General features: G+C 35.9%; 1 protein-coding gene across 1 annotated transcript; it reads right to left on the reverse strand.

The window, feature by feature from the left end:
• Nucleotides 1-7,087: 7,087 nt before the first annotated feature.
• ABCG8 (ABC-2 type transporter family protein) lies at nt 7,088-9,223 on the reverse strand. The gene has a single exon (XM_086419366.1). It carries the CDS (start codon nt 9,086-9,088, stop codon nt 7,283-7,285), a length of 1,806 nt encoding a protein of 601 aa, XP_086275492.1. The 5' UTR covers nt 9,089-9,223; the 3' UTR covers nt 7,088-7,282.
• Between the last annotated feature and the right edge of the window lie 11,082 nt (nt 9,224-20,305).

The following is a 20,305-nucleotide window of genomic DNA, read 5'->3' on the forward strand; positions in this document are numbered from 1 at the left end:
TTTTTTATATACAAATTATTCGAATTCTAATAGGATATTATCCGATATCCAATAAGATAATCGGATTCGAATTCAGAGAGAGTTTTATAATATCTATCGGATTTGAATTTGAATTCAGATATCACATAAAAATTTCGGATTTGGATATTGCTATATGCAAACCGATAAGCATCCATTGACAGCCCTAACTCCATTGACATATTCGCTCCAACTTGAGGGGAGTGTTGAAGATGACGTGATGAAGCAATTACATGAAGCTGTATTTTAGTTGATGTCAAAAACTTATTCCTGATCTTGAAGACCACAATGGAGGCTTTTCTGATATGGATAAAATTCCTATTTGTTAGGGATTTCAAGTTGCAGATCTACTAGTAATTTAATTTCTAATTGTCTAGTTTTTACCTTTCCTATTTTTTCAATATTGTATAAATATTCATACAATGTGATTCAAACACAATGTGAAAAAAAACTCATATTCGATGGCCCAAGGCCCTTTAATTTCATAAAATTCGATTATCAAAGTATTTTTTTTCAACAGGCCAAGGCCGTCAAATTAATGAAGGATGGGAGAAATTCGATTGTTTTAAGCTATTGAATCTGAGGAACACAAACAATTTTGAGGGCCCTTAGTGGTCACAATATCGTTTCTAAAATTCGTGGGCTTTGACCCAACGAATTTTCTTGTCAAATTTTCTAGTTTTTAGATAGTGAAAGGACCTAATTAGTGTCCTCCATGGAGAGGTATACCTGTCAAAGAGTATGAATTTGAAAACACAAGGATATCTCCAATATCAAATTGGAGGGACACCTGTCAATCGCGTAAACCCGTTTCTAAAAATGTTGATCACTCCAGAAATTGGGCGTTGGAGTTCCATAGAAGAACTATTCATGTTGAATCCATGAGAAGCGGATTGGAGTTGTAAATGCGTAAGAGTTGGTTTGTGAGATCGAAACAAGACAAAGAGACGCAAAGAAACAAAGGTTGGTCATTGAATCGAGTTTATTAGTTGAGCTATCTAGTCGTGCGTGGGTAACTTTTCTATAGCCCCATTAACTCTTAGTGCATGTTAGTAGATGTCGTTCAATCTTTGACGTATTTATTTTAAATCCACAGTTAAGAGAATGTATCATGAAATTTAATCATCATCATCATCTGTTTTTTATTTTTTTTTTCTATTATAATTTCAAGCCAGGAACTTTTGATATACATTTTTAAGACAAATAATTGGAAATTTTATAGTCTATTATATACACTTATCATTACTATTTTAACGAGAGAAGGCAGAGTAGAAGTGGTTCGATACCAAATTTTGGATCCCACAATGCCACTGCCTTTCATTTAAATTTGATATAATCAAAGTCATTTTAATCAAAACAAAGAAAATTGCAACACACGACATGACCCTAGAGAATAATGTTGATTAGTATAAAAATTACAAAAATATCCTTTTTTTTATATTATATATATTTAAAACCCCTTTAATCAATGTTTTAATTACACATAAGCCCTTTTGTGACATGTGCATTTGCACATGCCATTTTCTAGTCTTTGTATAGGTCTTTTATAATTATTAAATTATATATAGCAAGGAATGAGCCAAACTGACCAACCCGATTTGGGTTGGGTTCGAGTTGAGTATTTTGTCAGGTTAGGCGGAGGCATGAGTTGGAGTTTGTAGAGTTTGGGTCGGGCTCAGGTTAATCAATACCCAATCCAATAAGTTCGAATAGCATCCTAAATGACAAATTTGAGAGTCCAACTTAAAATCAATTGACAATAAGTGGAGAGACCAAAGAGCTTATAAGAAGAGAGACAAGGTAATGAGTGTCCGATATGGGACTAAACTCAACACGCCCTTGCACGTGTGGGCCGGATTGGGCCAAAACATGTGAAGATATGAATTGGGTGACGTGAAGGATGGGAAGACCCTCTCTGATACCATGATAAATTTGGGGGTCCAACTCAAAATCAATTGGCACTGGGTAGAGAGGCCCAATGAGTGTCTGATGTGGGACTAAACTCAACACTTTTAATGAGGAAAAAATCACAAATTTTCTAAATAACAATATTTGATACTAACTGTTTTGTAAGAATTTGTTTTCTCATTGCAGTTGTTGGTTTAATGGAGAGCATCAAATCCTATTGCAATCCCTAGAAATAAAGTTTTTATCTCTAGGAAATCATTGTTTTTCCTCCTATGTACCCTAACCGTTTGATTGATGGAGAGCTTCAACCGTGGTAGAGAACTTATTAGCCTTCTCAAATCTCTAAAAATGCTTTCCTATGTCACTGCATTTGACACTGTGCTGATGTGGAGCTGCTCAGAGTCATAGATGGTTTTCCTCTAGATGTAAGCAGTGTCCTGGGCAGTCACTCTAGCAGCATTGTTCTTGACGCTACCATCAAACAATAAAAACACTTCCCTTTCTACCTTAATAAGATTTTAACTCTTACCAAGGTTCTTGGGTTCAAATGGATTACTACATTAACAATCCAACCCAACAGCCCTAAGATTTCATGGGAAAACACAGATTTCAAAAATAATAAGAAAAAGTCGTGCTGGAGTAACATAAAAATTCACATCATTTCACACATTACTGATGTCGAGGTACCCACATAACAATACATGCTCTCACTTGTATCTTCATGAAAAGCACTACCTATGATTCCATACACACATCTACTTCAGGAATGTGTGAAATATTGTCAATTTTAATGTCACTTCAGCATTTTTCGAAACAGTACTAGGGATCCAATCACGTGTCTCATTGCTAAACAAGGTTAGGTGGCACTCTATCTTATGTCGGACTCTATCTTATGTCGAGCAGCATTATTAGTGACCCACTGTATGAATATGTGGTCTATCCCTTGGTGAATCTACACATAAAGGATCAGTTTGATTGGTGATGTGCATCTATTGATTATAGTATTGTCTTAAGAATGATTATTTCTAATAGTTGGAATTAAATTATTTTTCTTTTTCAGGAGCTTAGATCTAATGGATACAAGTTATCAAATACTATAATTTTTGGTACGTAGGTTAATCAAGAGATGGAACACCTATCTATATGGTTAGTAGGTCCCGAAAATTGCATGTGCCTTAAAATGGGGCACCACCTAACCCTAGTTAGGAATGGGAAACATGTTCTTGAGGAGCACAGATCTACGGTTTTCAAATTTGTCACGTCACGTAGTCAATCGAGTATGCCACGTGGGGTAGTAAGATTATCATGACTCTTTTTTTTTTATCAATGGTTATTATAGAATTTGTCCTCATGACCCTGTGGTATTGGATCTTGTTCTCATCTTACTTGATTTGTCAACAACAAATTTACACCCATCTAAGCCGTAAGACCTTTTAAGTGATTTGGATTCTCATGAGTGCTCGATGTGACTTGACTCGTAGTCGAGTCGAAGCGTTATGTTTCTATGTTTTGGTAGTTATGGGTTGTTCTCTGTAGCGCAGTGCGCTACTAGAGGACAAAAAAGGGAGCGCTTATGGGTTCGTGAGCGCGGAAGAAGTGGAGAAACGAGTTGGAATGTTAATTGACTCAAAAGATGGGAGAGCACTCAGAGAGTGGACTCAGTTGGCTAAAGATAAAGCAATGACTGCGTTGAGGGAAGGTGGGTCGTCTCATGCCGCGTTGGATGAATTGGTTGAGTCTTGGATGAGTTAATTATTGGCCTATGTCTAATTATTGGTCTATTGTTTTCATCAACGAAATTAAGAAGGAAAATTGTTTGGTGATCGGTTTTATTCATTAATTTGAAGCTTTAAGCTGTATTTGGATTGAGAGAAATGGAGAGAAGAGAAAATAAAATAAATAGGTTTCTCTCCATTTCTCCTGATAGGATTGTTAAGTGGGGAGAGAAGAGAAAAAAATTAGAGAGAATAGTAGAGAAAAAAATATGAATTTTCTATCTCTCCAAAAATGAAGAGAAGAGGAGAGAAAGTCTTTAAAAATATTTTATAGTGCCAACTCTACTCCTAAACCTTTTTTTTAAGACATTTGAAAATTTTAAAATTATCCCAAATTCCCTCCAGTCAATCCAAACATGGTGAAGAGAAATTGAGTTTCTCTTCTCTTCTCTTAATGAGTTTCTCTTCCTTCCATCCAAAAACAACCTTAGCATAAAACACTGGGCAATGAGTTGTAATCGGTTAAACAATAAAGATTATGCTTCATAAAAGAAAGCATTGAATTGATCACTAAAATTTGATTAACCAATCAGTGATTGTGGGGCCATGGTGATTGGTGCATGGGTCCCACCATTAAAATGTTATTATTAGCACAAACCTCACTCCTCCACTAGGGCCCCATGGTCACATTTGGTGTAGGATACCACATTCATTTTACTCAATTGTCTGTTTATGCATGGTGTCCCAAAAGCAAGATTCCTCATCAGGACACGTCACTTGCTCTATAGGACTATCTTTTAACTAATGATTGTCCCCCTTTTTTTCAGACTCCCACCATACGCACCCTGATTTTTGGTAGTTACAGAATCATAAATCTTTTTCATTTGTATCCCGAGGCAAATGATCTACGATTCTAAGATGGGGGGTATCTAGAAAAAAAAAAGTTAAATTATCACAACTTACACACACACAAACACACACAAAAAACCAACTTTATTAGAACAATAGCAAAACATAGCTTTCCTAGCCAAAGACTTAAAAACATAGAACGTACGTCATAGATTATTGTGTTGCTTGTTTATTTTCTATTTGTTTGTTTATCGTATTGAATCCAAGATACCAAACTTTAATCCACACAAGAGCTCATGTTGCACCTAATAAATAAATTGGCAACTCAAGCTTAACCAAGAAACAAAGGGTCATCCTCTCATATTGAGTTCAATGGAGCTCATGTCCAAGGAGAATCGAAGAGTGAGATGGAGGCCATTTGGTGGAAGAAGTCGCCAATGGAATAAATAAAAGGAGAGTACGATGAAGGAGATAAAGGCCACCATGATTAATGATTACCACTAGCACTCGCCCAAAATCCTTGAAGAAGACTTAAAAAAGATTGTGATGTCTTCATAACAATAAGGTGCTAGTGCAGGTGTTAGCTAGCTTAATTGATAAAGTTTTTGGGTGATGATATCAAAGATTTGGGTTCATATCCCACCAGTAAGTTATTGAATTCATTAAAAACATGTTTACCTATAAATAATAATAATAATAATAGGGCTTCAAAAACAAAAGTTGGTATGGCATGGAAGAAAATTTCAAATTTATAATAGGACCAATTCTGAAGGCTCCCCAATGGTATGAATGTCAAAAAGTTGGGATCTATATCTTGCATATGTAGGCTCAAACAATTTACTAGTCGAACCTAAATGATGGATCCATTGCCCAACAAATCCAAATAATTGTGTTCGAATTTGCCTTTGGCATAGATGATTTTAAATCTCACCTGATATAAAGGTGACTTGTCCGATACATCTCGGTATCGTCCACCAACAAGATAGATAGACAAGTCAAATGTATGCCACGAGAATTAAAAATCTTGGTTCGTTTGTCTCATTATTGAGTTAGACGAACTCAAATGTATCGAAAAATTCATTCGACACGACTTGATCTCGATAATGGACAAGACTTAAAAATCTCAATACTTATTTCAGTTCAAATTATGTTTTTTAAAACCAATTTAAATAATTTTTATAAATCTAAATATTTTTATTTTAAATAATATTTATATAGTATAAAATGAATATTAACCATTTCAAGCATCGATATTATTTGATGTAGATTGCAATCATTTCCTCCTACTCTACGAATCAGTTCACGTGTTAGAAAAATATCAACCCGTGAGTCTGCACTGATTTCAATCGAAGAAACAAACAAAACAGGATCCGACAACTACATTGAATAAGGACTGGCACCTTGGTTAGATCAATGAGACATGCATGGAGAAGGACAAACCTAGGCCCTACAGTCTAAAAATTGCCACCTGACACATATTGGGTGCTAGGGAGCTATTGATTACGACAACAGTCATGGGTTAAGCCTATGCATAAAAATAATAATAAAATATTTGTGAGTGGAAAATTAAGAGAATTGCTATTGCTTGACGCATTAATTTTTATGTAAATCACCAAAATTTTTATGTAAATCACCAAAGAATTACACACAATTTGTCTTTAACTATGTGATTGTTAGTAAAAGTTCCCATGGCAATGGGACCTATCAAAATTGATTACTATATTTAGCAGTCACGATAATCTGACTATCTTATGTGGCGAATTCAATCAACTATCTAACTTGACAAGTTCGAAAATCATTGATCTATGCTCTTCAGTATATATGATTTTCTTAGGATACATTTTTTTAATTTATGGAGAAGTGTAATTATGTATATTGAGAAGCGTAAATCTTTGATTGTGAATTTTTCACGTCAAGGTAGTTGATTGAGTTTGTCACATGGGATAGTTAGATTATGACAATTTGTTTATATATGTTCAATAAAATTAATTATTAAAAATTTAAAAAATATCGACAATATTACATGTGTTGACACAACTATCATATAATATTGATAAAATATTATCAAATTGTCAATTTTAAGTGATAACTTTGTCAACATTACAGAAATACCAAAAATTTTTGTAATTATTAGAGAATTTTACATTTTTATAATTATCACAAAATTTCAAAATATTGTTCATAAAAATACCATTAAATAATGATAATAAATTTTCTTTTTTAATTGATCACAAGGAAAAAAAAAAAAAAGAATACATTTCTTGAAATATTTATGAAAAAAAACCATTGTCAGTAAAAATGACTAACGCCCCATTTGAAGGAGTAATCCTTATTCCTTAAGATAGTTTTTAAATTAGCCAAACACATTTTTAAAACTTTCCAATATTGCATGCATGGCTGAGATCAATCTAAATCTTTGTGTTCCTTATTTCCAACAGAAAGAGAGAGGAGATGGAGAGTTTGCCAATGCTTTTGTCGGCCCAAAGAGTCTGCCACGTAGCATTCAGGGTCATGCCCAACGTTGCTGTCATGGTTTATGAGGATAATTAAGAATATGGAAACAAAAAAACAAATTAGAATAAAATCCGTTAACAAAATTAACACAAATATCTTATTTTAATTTATTGAACTTTTCAAATATTCATCAAAAAGAGGAAAAAGAGAAAGGACATCAAACCAAATGAAACCTCAACACCCATTACACGAGCTTCAAAGCTTGCTAAACCCATGGAATCAAGTACCCATTAAAGAAAATTTAAAGATGGGATGGGGGATAATAATCACATAAGACTTCATTTCTTCGATTTTGATGCTCTTCTGATCAGAACCATCAAACAAAGAACGCGATAGAACACAAAAAACCCAATCAAAATATATATATTGGTCCACCTTTGCCTCTCATGGAGTCCTTTCTTCACCAACACATCACCACCAGTGATCATACACTCCTTGTTCTCTTCGAACCATATCAAACACCTTGAATGAAGGCAAGAATACTCATTGATGAGAAGAGAATCGAGAGCATACTTGTACATTGAGAAGAAGTGCATGAAGAGCCAATACTTAGGCATGCTATCTTGTGAGATGAAGTAGCCAGAGAAGAGAAAGAAAGCGCCGAGAAATATTGTTACAAGCGACGTACCCGTGACGTAATTCGGAGCAAGAGAGCTCAAGAACAACACAAAAGAATTAGCCATGAGAAGCACAATCCATATAACTAATACAAAGTAAGCAAAAGCTTGCCAAGTAGCACAAAGACCCACCAAGAAGTAAACAGAAAGAGAGTAAATTAGTGCGATTGATAGCAAGTAAGGAAAGAAAACTAGTGTGTTGGCTATAAGATGAGATGAGAGCCTGTAAACACCACTTGAAGTTTCTCTTAGTAGAATTGGTCTCTCATTAATGAAGATTGGTAGAGTTTCAGTTGTTGAAGAGAGAAGAAAAGTTAGAGTGAAGGCAAAGAGACCGAATCTCTTCTCCATTCCTTGCTTGTCAAACCCAACATGAATGTAAATAGTACCCAAGACAACACCTACTAAAAAAGCTTCTAAAGTGTTTGTTAAGAGAAGTTGTTTTGTTCTATAGATTATCTTCCAAAACCTGCAGGAAAGAATGAAGATTTCATGGATTCTTGAACTCTTATATCTGATCTCTCTTGTATCATCATCTGATGGAGATCTCGAGGAAGTTTTTTTATGATGACGATGAGGGAGTGATTGTGGTGCAATGGGTTTATCCTCATGAAGCTGATTTAATATCTCCAAGGAGTATTCTAGGGCATTGAGTTGTGGAGGGACTGTGAATCCATTGGAGAGTAAGAATGACTGAAGGGAAGAAAGTGAACCATGGTGTACAACCATGCCTTTTGATAGTAGGAGAACATTATCAATGGTGGAAAGGATTTTGAAGCTAGGTTGGTGTATGGAGAGGACTATAGTCCGCTGGCGGGACTCAGCGATCGATCGGAGAGTCTGCATTACGTTATAGGCCGATGTGCTATCGAGACCTGACGTGGGCTCGTCGAGAAGTAACACAGCCGGGTCATGGAGAAGGCTAAGGCCTATTGATACACGTCGACGTTCACCACCCGATAGGCCACACGCAAGGCGGGTGTTGGCAAGGTGGGACAGGCGGAGTTCGGTGAGGAGAGAATCCACAATTGAGGAAATTTGAGTGGTGGTGGGGATGAGGAGGCGTGCGGCAAAGATGAAGGTCTCGGAGACTGTTAGTAATGGGAGGGATGCATCGTGTTGAGGTACATATGCCGAGAGTTTTCGGTATGAGGAAGGGTTGAGAGGGGAGTAATTGAGGAGAAGAGACCCATTTGTGGGGGAAGTACGTGCCGCCAATATGTCGAGGAGGGTTGATTTTCCGGCACCACTGGGTCCGACAAGGGCGAGGATCTGCGAGGGGTAGGCAGTGAAGGAGACGTCTTTGAGGATGCAAGTGGGTGTAGATGAAGTGCAAGGTTTGAAGAGAAAGGTGGTGGTGCACTTAGTGTACGATATTGAAGATGCTGTAAGTTTATAGGTTTTTAGATGATGAGGTGGGGGTGGTCGAGGAGGATGAGGAGATGGTGGTGGTGATTGATCTTCCATGAAGGTGTTGGTTTGGGTGAGGTGAGACGAATTGGAGTGAAGAGAGAGTGATAATGAGAGAAGTTTTAGTGATTTGTTCCATGACTTTAGAATGTAATGCTGTGGAGGATAAGACCACAACAAGTATAGGATTTAAAAAGTGTGGGTGTACATGCACCAAAATAGTTCTATTAAATTACACCTATAAAATAAACACCTCAAAATTAATGAATTTAGCAGATTCCATGCATTCCCAATTAAAACAATATCTAAATCTAAATATATTTGGCCTAACTTATTTTCAATTTCTTTTTTCATCCAGGGTGCCAAGTTTGATCAATTGGTATCTTGTTGTCGTATGTAATAAAAATCAATAATAACTCCATTTAACAATCGAAGGGTTGGTGAGATGCCTAATACCATGTCTCAAGAAGTGGAGGTCTTGAGTTCGAATCCACCCTGAGGAGCCACCTTCTAGAATATCCCCCACAAATTACTTAGTGCATGTGGAAGGGGAGATTGCATGTGCCTCGAGGATTAGTCAAGTGTTCTAAAAAGTATAAATACTTAGATTTTCATAATAATTATAATAACTTCATTTAGAGTGAATATGTAAATTCAAAACTCTAAAACTATGATAAAAAGACAAAATAGAGCATAAACTAAGAGAGTTAGATTATATACAAACACACTTGAATTAATAAAAGACATGAATTTAAAGAATTGAGTTTAGGAACATCCCACATTCAATTGACCTACAATCTTTTTGGGATAAGACTTTGTTGATGATGATCTAAGGTGTCACTTGCATCCATAGGATGATACCATGTGGCCGGCTAGATGAAAATTGTACCCTCAAATGTCTTCTTGCATGTTTTGTCAAATGCTAAGTTTTCTTAACTTATTGTTGCTCATCTATTAGAGTTATCACATTATTCACAAATGCGATCATTTCTAATTTCTTTCACACATCCATCTTAGCATCTCTTTCCAATCCAAATTGTGTCGTAAGTACAATTAATCTTACTATTTACCTTACAATTTTTTCCTTTTAATCTCTAAATTTTGTAAGTAAAGTTAAATTATCTTATTAAGATTACGTGAAGAAAGAGATAAATTTGACAAACCTTGATGTCGAATTTACCTCTTTTAATTTTCATGTAGTACATGACATCCAATTTATAACATTTAGATGGAAAATTATACTTTTTTAAATTATATTGCAAGTTGGCTACAACTCACTTCGATGTGTCCCAAATTAGAGAAACTTGTGCTTTACGCATATCCAAGTAACATTTCCATTCATTAATAGTAGTGGAATTTTGTCAACTTAGAGAAAAAAGAATCACGTGTGTGCCAAAGATAGGAATCTCATGCACCAAAGTCACGAGCTCACTGTACGTACCCTCTAATCTTCTATATCCCTCCACTCTAATGAGAAATCGAGTGATTCTCTTTTTGAAAATTTTGTCTTTGTTTGAGAAAGAGCAAAATCCTCTTCACTCCACGACGAGTATTTTATGGATGAACATCCGTGATTCTTCCCCCCCCATTATATAATACTGTTTGTTTTATGGAGAGAGAGAGATAGAATTAATGTCAGGATAGTTGAAAGAGATAAACCACTGAGCCGGATCTGGATTTGGAGCCGGATCGGATTTAATCAACCCATATGAAATCTTGGACAGAGTTCATTCATACCTACCAGTATGGGGTCCATTTCTTTCCATGCATCTAAGTGAAATGTGATGTTTCATACTGAAAACAACTTTTATAGAGTCGAGTGAGGTTGGACAATGATGTGTGAGGAACAGCTGAGATAGGAACACAATTTAGAAAACATCAATTTTGGACCTAAGAAGGGGTTTATATATATCCAATAGAAAATAATATTAATAATAATAACAATAATTGGAGAGGGTAAAGGTTGTAACTCATCTAAACTTACACATGTCTAGATCCTGTTGAAAGTCAGAGAATATCAGAATGACATCCGCTCTAAGTAAGTGGTACGCAAGCAGCCCAACCCTACTCAGCTACAGATCAAGGTGAAGCTAGATGTTTGCTCTGACAACAAATCTAGGAATGATAGATCTTGATACATCCAGGGCAAAGTTTGATTAGCATGCATAGATCTTGATATATCCTTTGACCTCTTAATTTGAATTATAGATCCCAAGAATCTAGGAATAATTGTCAAAGTAAAATCTATTCCTTCTTAAATGATCAAGTTTCCTTTTGGATAAGGGGTTTTTCATGATCAGATCCCTTGATTGAAGGAATCAATGAGAGAATTCCTATTATGAGGGGATTGATGAAAATCTTATAAGAGGAAGAGAGATCGAGATGGGAAGGTTCTTTTGGCGACTGGCAAATTTGAGAACTAATTATTTCTTTTTTTTTTTAATCTAACTTGGGCATCATAAAATTATTGGCTGGTACCACCAAACGAATGGACAAGCAAAGAGTATTCATCAGAGTTGCAGAGTAGAGTTGATAGAGGTAAACCCAGAATCGTCTCTACAATAACAATTTTACCAAATCTGATATTACAATTAAATCTAATCCTAAACTTTAATTATTTAATTTGATCTTCAAATATGATTGATGTATCACAATACATTGTATTACATTGTTTTCTATAATACACTAAAGGTATGTTTGATTGCACATGGAAAATAGGGTGGAAAATCAATTTCTATGGAAAATGACATTTTTCAACTGTTTAATTGCACATAGAAATGGAAATTCATTTTCCACCCCAATAAAAAAGTCTACCAAAACATGAATTTCACTTTCCCACCTATATGGGTGGAAAAGTGAAATTCATCCATATTTTCCATCGCCCATTCTTCCCCACTCATATCTTCTTCTTTCCTACGACCACCATTACACTAACCTCGTTGTAATCGTTATCACCGTCGCCATGTCTATCATCACCATCTATGGCCACTTTCTCTCTCACTCTCTCTCTCTCTTTCTTCTTTTCCATCCCTCACCCACTACGTGAAAATTTTCAAAATTCGACGATCCAAAATCGTCGAATTATGGGACCATTCGACAGTCTCGACCGTCGAATTGGCCCATCGAATTTGGCCTTGTCGAAAAAATATTCGACAGTTAAAAATCATAGAATTTAGGGATATAGCGACGGTCTCCGACCGTCGCTATAGAGGAAAAACCTGTCACAAGTACATACTTATAGCGACAGCTGCTATTGGCCGTCACTATAGGGTATTTTATTGAAAAAATATTATATATATTTATATATAAGCCTTTAGCTACGGTCGCCGACCGTCGCTATAGGGTATTCCTTTTAAAAAAACACATTAGGTCCCCAGCTAGAACTCGCCTAATCTGGAACTCGCTGGAGGTAATACATTTTCACGTTTCAAATCCCTGTATATTATACCTGTGTAAAAACAATGATTTTCCATGAAATACTCATGTTTGTTTGATGACATAAATGGGATAATATCAGCATGTTTTTAACAATCAACAAAATTGAAAATTGATTCTATCAATCACTAGTGTTTCATCATGAACTGTCCCACAAATTCATCATCTAACTTCATCTCCTTCTCATCATCATAGTTGTTGTTGATGTTATCAGCCAAAAGGAACTGTACCATAGTGAGGCTAGTGCTCGACTTCCTAGCAATGAAATCTGCATAGGACAGCGCTTCCCGAGATTCTGCTCCACCCATGAAAATAACAGCAACATGGTTCATTGAGGAGGCCAAGGAATGGGGCAGAACATTCATGTGTGGGTTTTGATCAACAAGGATTCCAACCGAACAAGGTGCATTGGCTAGGAGGCTAGAATTCACCATGTGAGATGCATTATATTGAGTATAGTCTCTCCATCCTGGCTTGTGGAAGGGAACAATAATGAGTGATGCCTTTTTTTCTAGTGCAAGTTCACAAATATCACGGTACATCGTGTTGAAAGGGGACACAGCTGTGAATGCCTGAATGCTGCCATAGTGATTATGTGTTTGCTCATAGATCTTCGAGGCCTTTACCATGAAGTTGGAGCGGGCATACTGGAAGATCTAAGATGGCTGTCATGAGTTATAAACATGGCATTTGCACCATTGAGTTCAACAAGGTGGAGAGCATACACTGAGATTGGGCTATCTTTGTTTGAATGAGAGGCTTGAAGGAAGTTGATAAGTCCAGGGATACTCTCTTGTTCGTGAATGCAAGCAACTGCACATTCCTGCTCCTTTGTCAGTGCTCTTCACTGTTCTATCATCACAATATATGTTCACATTCATTAACTCCAAAACTGACTTCGGTGTTAGATCCTTCACAAGATGATGATGATGATGATGTATGAATCGATCATAGTAACCCATGGAGTCGATGGTACCTAATTCAAGGCTGGTGTGACCGATGCATGTTCTAACAGCCGTTCGATCTTTCTACAAGAGAAATTGCTCACACCAATGGACTTACATATCCCCATATCCAAATGTTTCTCCATTCCAGCGCATGTTGACTCCATGTCCAACTCTTCGAAGTCTTCTTCATCAGGCACAGCATATGAAGCCCATTCCTTCAATTTGGCTGGCCAGTGTACAAGGTACAATACATTCATATTAGTAAATCAAAAAAAAAAAAAAACAGGATCCAGAAGTTATAATACATTCATATTAACGTCGGAAACAATGAGACAAACATTTACTTGACAAAAAACCATCACACGTAAACAACTACTAATCATCGCTTGCCTAGCCAAATTAAAGACGTAGTGAATTGCCCTCTAAACAATTCCTCTTGTTCCTTGCAAATTAAATGATATATCATAATGGTAAATATAGGCTTATTTTGGGATAAATAAAGTACACAAAGAAAGTACACAAATCTCAAAGAGCGAAATCCCAAAAAAACCTCTACATGAGTATCTATTTTATTATTATATATGCATTTTAGATATTTCTTAAAGAAATTATATAACTACTAATTCATTAGTTTCAAAAGCAATGTATTAACCACCAAATGGAGTCTCTTGTTCTGTTTTATTGTTATATATACATGTATATTTCCTTTCCATTAGAGATACATATATACATATGTACAATGACTATAATTCTAGTGTGAAGTGGGTGGTCGTCATTGTGACCTCTTTACTCTTCTTCAGAGCACCTGGGTCAGCTATACTTTTGCCATTCATTGTGATCTATGCCATAAGTTTTACTCTAAGAACAGAAGATTAAGGCCTAGCATTGAAATATGATAACAAAGGACTCAAAACAGGTCAAGTGAGTCTTGGTTGGTGTGGGAAGGGAACAAGTTATCAAGTGTTTTAGACTTTCAATGTTATAAATGAATAGTAAGGACCTTAAGCATATCTCAAACTCATAAAAACCAAATTCGGACTTTGTCTGAACCTATTTGGATCTCCTACAGGTGGGGGCTGGGTACATGACTCATCATCTCTATATGCACACCACCCAAACAATTCTAATCCTCTAATCCAAAGCCTCTTATGAACCAAAGCCTCTTATGAACGTAGATCTATAATTAATTATCAACGTAAATAGTCTAAAAGGATAATTCACCTCAATTAGCTACAGTTTAAAATTCATACATATTGGACAATCCCAACTCTGAGGTTTGAACCCATGACCTCAAAGTTTTTTCACAATGTGTCAACCAAACTATAACTCACAATTCAAACATGCTCATATGCATACCTGAATCAATTGATGCCATTGCAAGCCTGTACTACTACAACACCAGCAACATCACCAAAGAGAATACAGGTTCCTTTACCTGTTCAACAAACATATTGGGAAAGAGAATCAACATCAATTACTAAAACATTTTTAAACCCACCGCCTCTTATATGACAAGTAGCTGAGACTAGGCACAGCACTAACCCACTACATACAACTGTAATGTCATAGGCCAAAGGACTTGTTTTACTACCCAGTGATCTCTGGATCTGAGGAGCACTGCCAAAAAGATCCTCTGGCGTAGATGTACACATAAGGATTAGGTCCACTTTATCATGATCAACTTGAGCCATCTGAAGAGCCTTTATGCACTTGTCTTCAATATTCAAGATAGCAAACTATAGACATGAGGGAGTAAACTTGAAACCATCCACAAATAGAACTGCAGGGGCCAAGAGGATGAACGACATTATATTTTTATTGAGAAGAGATTTATATATGTCTGCCCTTGCCCTTGGTCTGCAACATTCATGGCTTGGGTTCTTATGACAGAGTGTCAAATGCAGATAATACAAGGAAGAAATAATAAATATAAGTAACAGTTTATGAGATATACTTTGATAACTGGAATTGCAGAGTTCAAGATTGGAAGATCCATAAATAAGAAGCCACGTGAACATGGAAATATTTTCCACACTTCTATAAGAAAAAACCACTTCCACCAATATCTAAGACATACAATTCAAATAGTAAACACCTTGAACTAATTAAAACCCAGTGAGCTTTTTGCCACATCAAAAGAATAATTTCTAAAAGTTGGTTGGTATGTTCCATCCTACATATGCTACTTTATAAGTTATTAAATAGAACGAAGGTAAAAGTCCGTGAGTGTTGATACCACAATGTATTACACAATGTGTCAAACCAACCAAGCTATGGGTCCCTTTCCATTTCATTTACTTGGCTACTTCAGCATGGTTTCTCTAATACTATTTTTAGTTTGAGGGAGTTACAAGTTTAAACACATTGAAACATGTATATGTACATACAGTAATGTTGCTGGTAGAGTACCTCTGAGGCTAGCTACCAAAAGACTGCAAACAGCCCGTGGACCATGATGAGAAAATGACATTATTTTTTAGGATACATTCTGAAATGTAAACAGCCAAAAATAAAAAACAAGTTAGTGACTTCATCAAAATCAACCCAAATTTCTGTTATTTAGATTTCCACTTTTTTGGGTCTAGATTTTGTCCTGCATCACCCCCGCCCCTCTTTTCTTCTCTTTAATAAAATTTTCCTTTATCTATCAAAAAAAATCAAGGGGTGCACTAACTTTTTCCTAAGATCTTATTTTTGTGAATATCACAGGAAAATCAAAACAATAAAAACACTAAAAAGCAATAATAAGATATCCTGTACATGTTTATTAAGTAAAATCAGAAATTAAAATATAGTTAAAAATATCCCTATGTTTTACTTTTCAAAAGAAAATTCTAATATTAGTGGGATATTCCTCATGATAATGCCGCAAACATATCGATTTCTCACTTATCCTCATCAAAATGGTACACTTAGCAATGCCAAAGGTAGTAAGAAACAAATAAAAAATAGAATAAACATCGGACCTGTTGTCTCTCAAGCAATTATCAACCGCGGAGGGTTGATTAAAGAGCTCTTCTGCCTGTACAAATTCAGCATTCCATATCACTACAGGATCCTTTGGGATGCATGCTTGCACACTATAGACCTAAATTGAACAATTATCTTCAAATTCTTTTTTGATTTCTGCACATAAGGGATAAGAACTACACCTGAGTTAGTCTCACTTCAAGATGGCAATGTACTGATAATAAAGTTCTACTCATTCCTTTGTTAATGTCACAATAGCATCAACAAGCACATAAAAAGTTAAGCAGAGGTCCCAAGAGCCATACCAGGAAGGACACACTTCAAGTTTTTTCAATTATTTGAGTTCTTGGACATGTAAAATGGATTAAAAGTTAGGAACCAGTTTCTATTTTGGAGTATTTTTAATTATTTTTGTTTGTAACGAGATAATCAGTGGTAATGGACCGACCCTATTTGATTTGTTGTGCTTTGTCCTATCTAATCTTATCCAACATGACTAATCCTCGGATTGGATGCACCATTCCACCTTGTCAAGTGAAGTCAATTAAGTAACCACCTTTTAAGTAAAGGACATAAAGATTCGAAGTCACGACCTCGAGAGCACACCAAATTAAGTCTACTAGCATTCATTGGGGAGGTACATCAGAAGGATAACTAGGGAAGTCCAAAATAAAACAAAGCAAGAGTATCATGAAAATTCTATTAATAATGCTTGAAACCATATTTCTACAAAGAAATGCTTAATAGTCATTAAAATTATAAGATGGATGCAAAAGTTACTCCTTTCTACACAAAAGAATTAGAATCAACACTAATAGAAGCATTGTGTTTCGTTTAGCCACATAATCTGACCTTCAAGCATAAGTTTGGAAACAAGCTGTATATGGTAGATTGAAGCGTTGTTTTTTAACCAACCAGACAAGGTATATATCACTTCCAACTCACTTCCATGTTGGTCAACAAACTCTTGAAGTAGCCTAAAAATGATGACAAAAGTCACACTATGGAAATAAACAGACTAACAAAGATGCAAAAATTTCAGACACCAAGCTCTCTACAAAACATAATTTAACTCAATAAGATTATTCAATTGAAATAGCTACCATTTTTCATTGAAAACTAGAAGGCAATGTATCAACAGATTAACAACAAAGAAACAAAATCAGAAAGCAATGTATCAACAGATTAACAATAAAGAAAAAAAATCAAAAGAAATGAAGCAATACCTCAGACGAAGAAGAGAGATCTAGAGTGATTTTTTTAGGGTTTGTGATCTTCAGTTCTTAGTGTTTCGACTTGAACTTTGATTTGAGCTCCGAGAGATCAAAAGTTCATCGACGAAGTGAAAAGAGCTAGGTGTTCTTCGATTTGAGGGACGTGAGCGATTGGAGACAAAGGCGTAGAGTGAGAGTGAGAGTGAGAGATCGTTCGAAAATTCTCGAAATAGGAGATTGAGGGATTTGTGAGTTTTCGATCAAAACAGGATATCGATACAGGGATCTGTGAGTTTTCGATCGAAACAGGAGATCGAATGTGAGTTTTCGATGTATAGGAGATCGAGTGTGAGTTTTCGATCGAAATAGGAGATCGAATGTGAGTTGTCGATGAAACAGGAGATCGAATGTGAATTTTCGTTCGGTGTTCTCCAATGCCTCTGTGAGTTTTCGATGGAACAAGAGATCGAATGTCAGTTTTCGTTTGGTATTCTTCGGTGTTCTCCAATGGCTTTGAGTTTTCAATGAACAACAGATCGAATGTGAGCTTCGGTGTTCTTCAATGAAAATTCTCAGATTTTTTATTTTGTTAAAAAGAGAAATAAATCTGGTGGTTCGTTGGGCTTAGCCCGTCGAATTATTTTGTTGGGCTTCTTGTTAGAAGAGAAATAAATCTGATGGTTCGTTGGGCTTAGCCCGTCGAATTACTCATGAATTATTTTGTTGGGTTTAACTGGAGGTTTTGGGCGGCCCAAATAAACGTGAGACTTGGATTGCCGAATTTAACACTATATTAATGCCGAATTTTAGTTTTTTTGAGGTAGTGACCTCCTCCGCCACCACCACATTTTCTCTCCATCTTCCTCACTTACCTATGTCGCCGCCACCGCCACTATCACCATCATGTTCTCTCTTATTCTTCTTCACTTACCTCCACCGCCACCATCGCCGCCACCACATCTTCCCCCATCCCTTTTCCTCTTCATCTTCTCTTCTTATTTTTTCTCATATTTTTTTCATGATTTTATCTAAGTAAAATTAAACAATGGAATTTGATTTTCCAACCCTACCTATTTTTCATCACTATTTTTTCATGGATTTCAAATTCCATGGAAAATCACTTTCCATGCAATCAAATATTACTACTAGAAAACACACTCATGTCAAAAGTACATAAGGTATTCTTGTTGAAAGTGCATAAATTTTTGGTGATTATTATGAGAAAACACAAATATTGCTAAAAATACAAGCTAAGAACATGAAAAACTCAACACCTATGTGCAACTGCACATCTCTTCTTTCATGAGACATACTGACCTTTATATTTACCTTTTCGAAAAGTTGATAGAGAACCTTTATTTCTCTTTTCTACTAAAATTTCTTTAAACATATGAAAATGTATTTCTCATACAAATTTCTTAAAATATTCATAAAAAAATTGTTGAAAAGGGGGCAGAGGAATAAATCGATTGAGTCAAGAAAATTGATGAATTTAACATAAAAAATGTCGATTTACATAGAAAATTTAGTGATTCTTTTACACTATTCCCTCATGGCTCGGCTTTATTTTATTATTATTTTGACCTATCCCTCTGCCCTCAATTTTATCAAATAATTTCCTAAACTCTCCCAAATTAATTGAACTGACCCATCTTCACCAAATAGTTATTTTGTTATTGATGAGCAACATTGAGCCCTCTGAATTTCATAATTATGAGTTTCAAACCTCCTTTGCAGGTTAGTGTGAAAGCCTTAACCATTTCAATTGGGGGATTGGGCCTAATTGACAGCCTACACACCCCAGCTTTCTGCCCAAAAAGATAGAAATGTTTTCTTAAGATTCCCATAAAATCTAAAGTGGGTAATCGATTTAATATAGCTGACCTTGTCACTTCACAAACTAAAAGGACGCTGTCTCGTAGTTATCAAAGTTTATGGAGGCCCGAACTTACATGTGGTCTGGGTGAGTTAGGACTAGGACTTTTAGGCCTAATTTGCAAGGGCTATTTACTGGCCCAACTCCCATTATTTTTTGTACTTCCTTCTTTTCTTTTTCTTTTTCTTTTTTTTTGGATAACCGGGTGTCCCTGTGGACAGCAGATCGGACCCGTATATGGGCTTTATCAGTCCATAGACCATGGTCTTGTCCAAGGACTAGTATCGGGATACGTGCAATGCCCGCATGTCACACGCACTAGGAAAGTGAGGGTACGCCCTCGAGGGCCGTCCTTTAGGAATTAATGCTCATACTAGGTATCGAATTCATGACCTTGTAAATCATCACACAAAGAGTCGGTTTGGTTGATTTCTATCATCAGATCTGAACATTTTCCCCCCAAATATAGAACGATGCTTGAAATTATATAAAGTTATTTTGAAGTCTTTAATGGAAAATACTCAGATTGAAAGGCCAAAAATACATATCATGGTATTTTTTGCCCTTCATGGTTCACCAAGTAAGCATTTGTGAATTGTTGAGCTTAAAAAGCGGTAAAGGTAATGTAAGAGTAGGAGAAAATCACATTGGATATGAGACAATGGTCGGATATATCATCAAAGGTGAAATATATTTTCATGAACTTAAAAAAGACGAATTCATTCATACAAGTAGACGGATGTAAACTAGACGATAGTGTGCTCGATGATGATGATAGAAGAAAATGAAATCTCGAGTGCAAAGTACGCAGATGAACCATTCAAAAAATCAA

This window comes from Akebia trifoliata, chromosome 12 (assembly GCF_017979445.1).
Source record: "Akebia trifoliata isolate Shusen 1 chromosome 12, ASM1797944v1, whole genome shotgun sequence".
NCBI classification, from domain to species: domain Eukaryota; kingdom Viridiplantae; phylum Streptophyta; class Magnoliopsida; order Ranunculales; family Lardizabalaceae; genus Akebia; species Akebia trifoliata.

Excerpts from the sequence above, each read along its gene's own strand:
- ABCG8 (XM_086419366.1), bottom strand. The coding sequence starts at position 9,088 with ATGGAAGATCAATCACCACCACCATCTCCTCATCCTCCTCGACCACCC.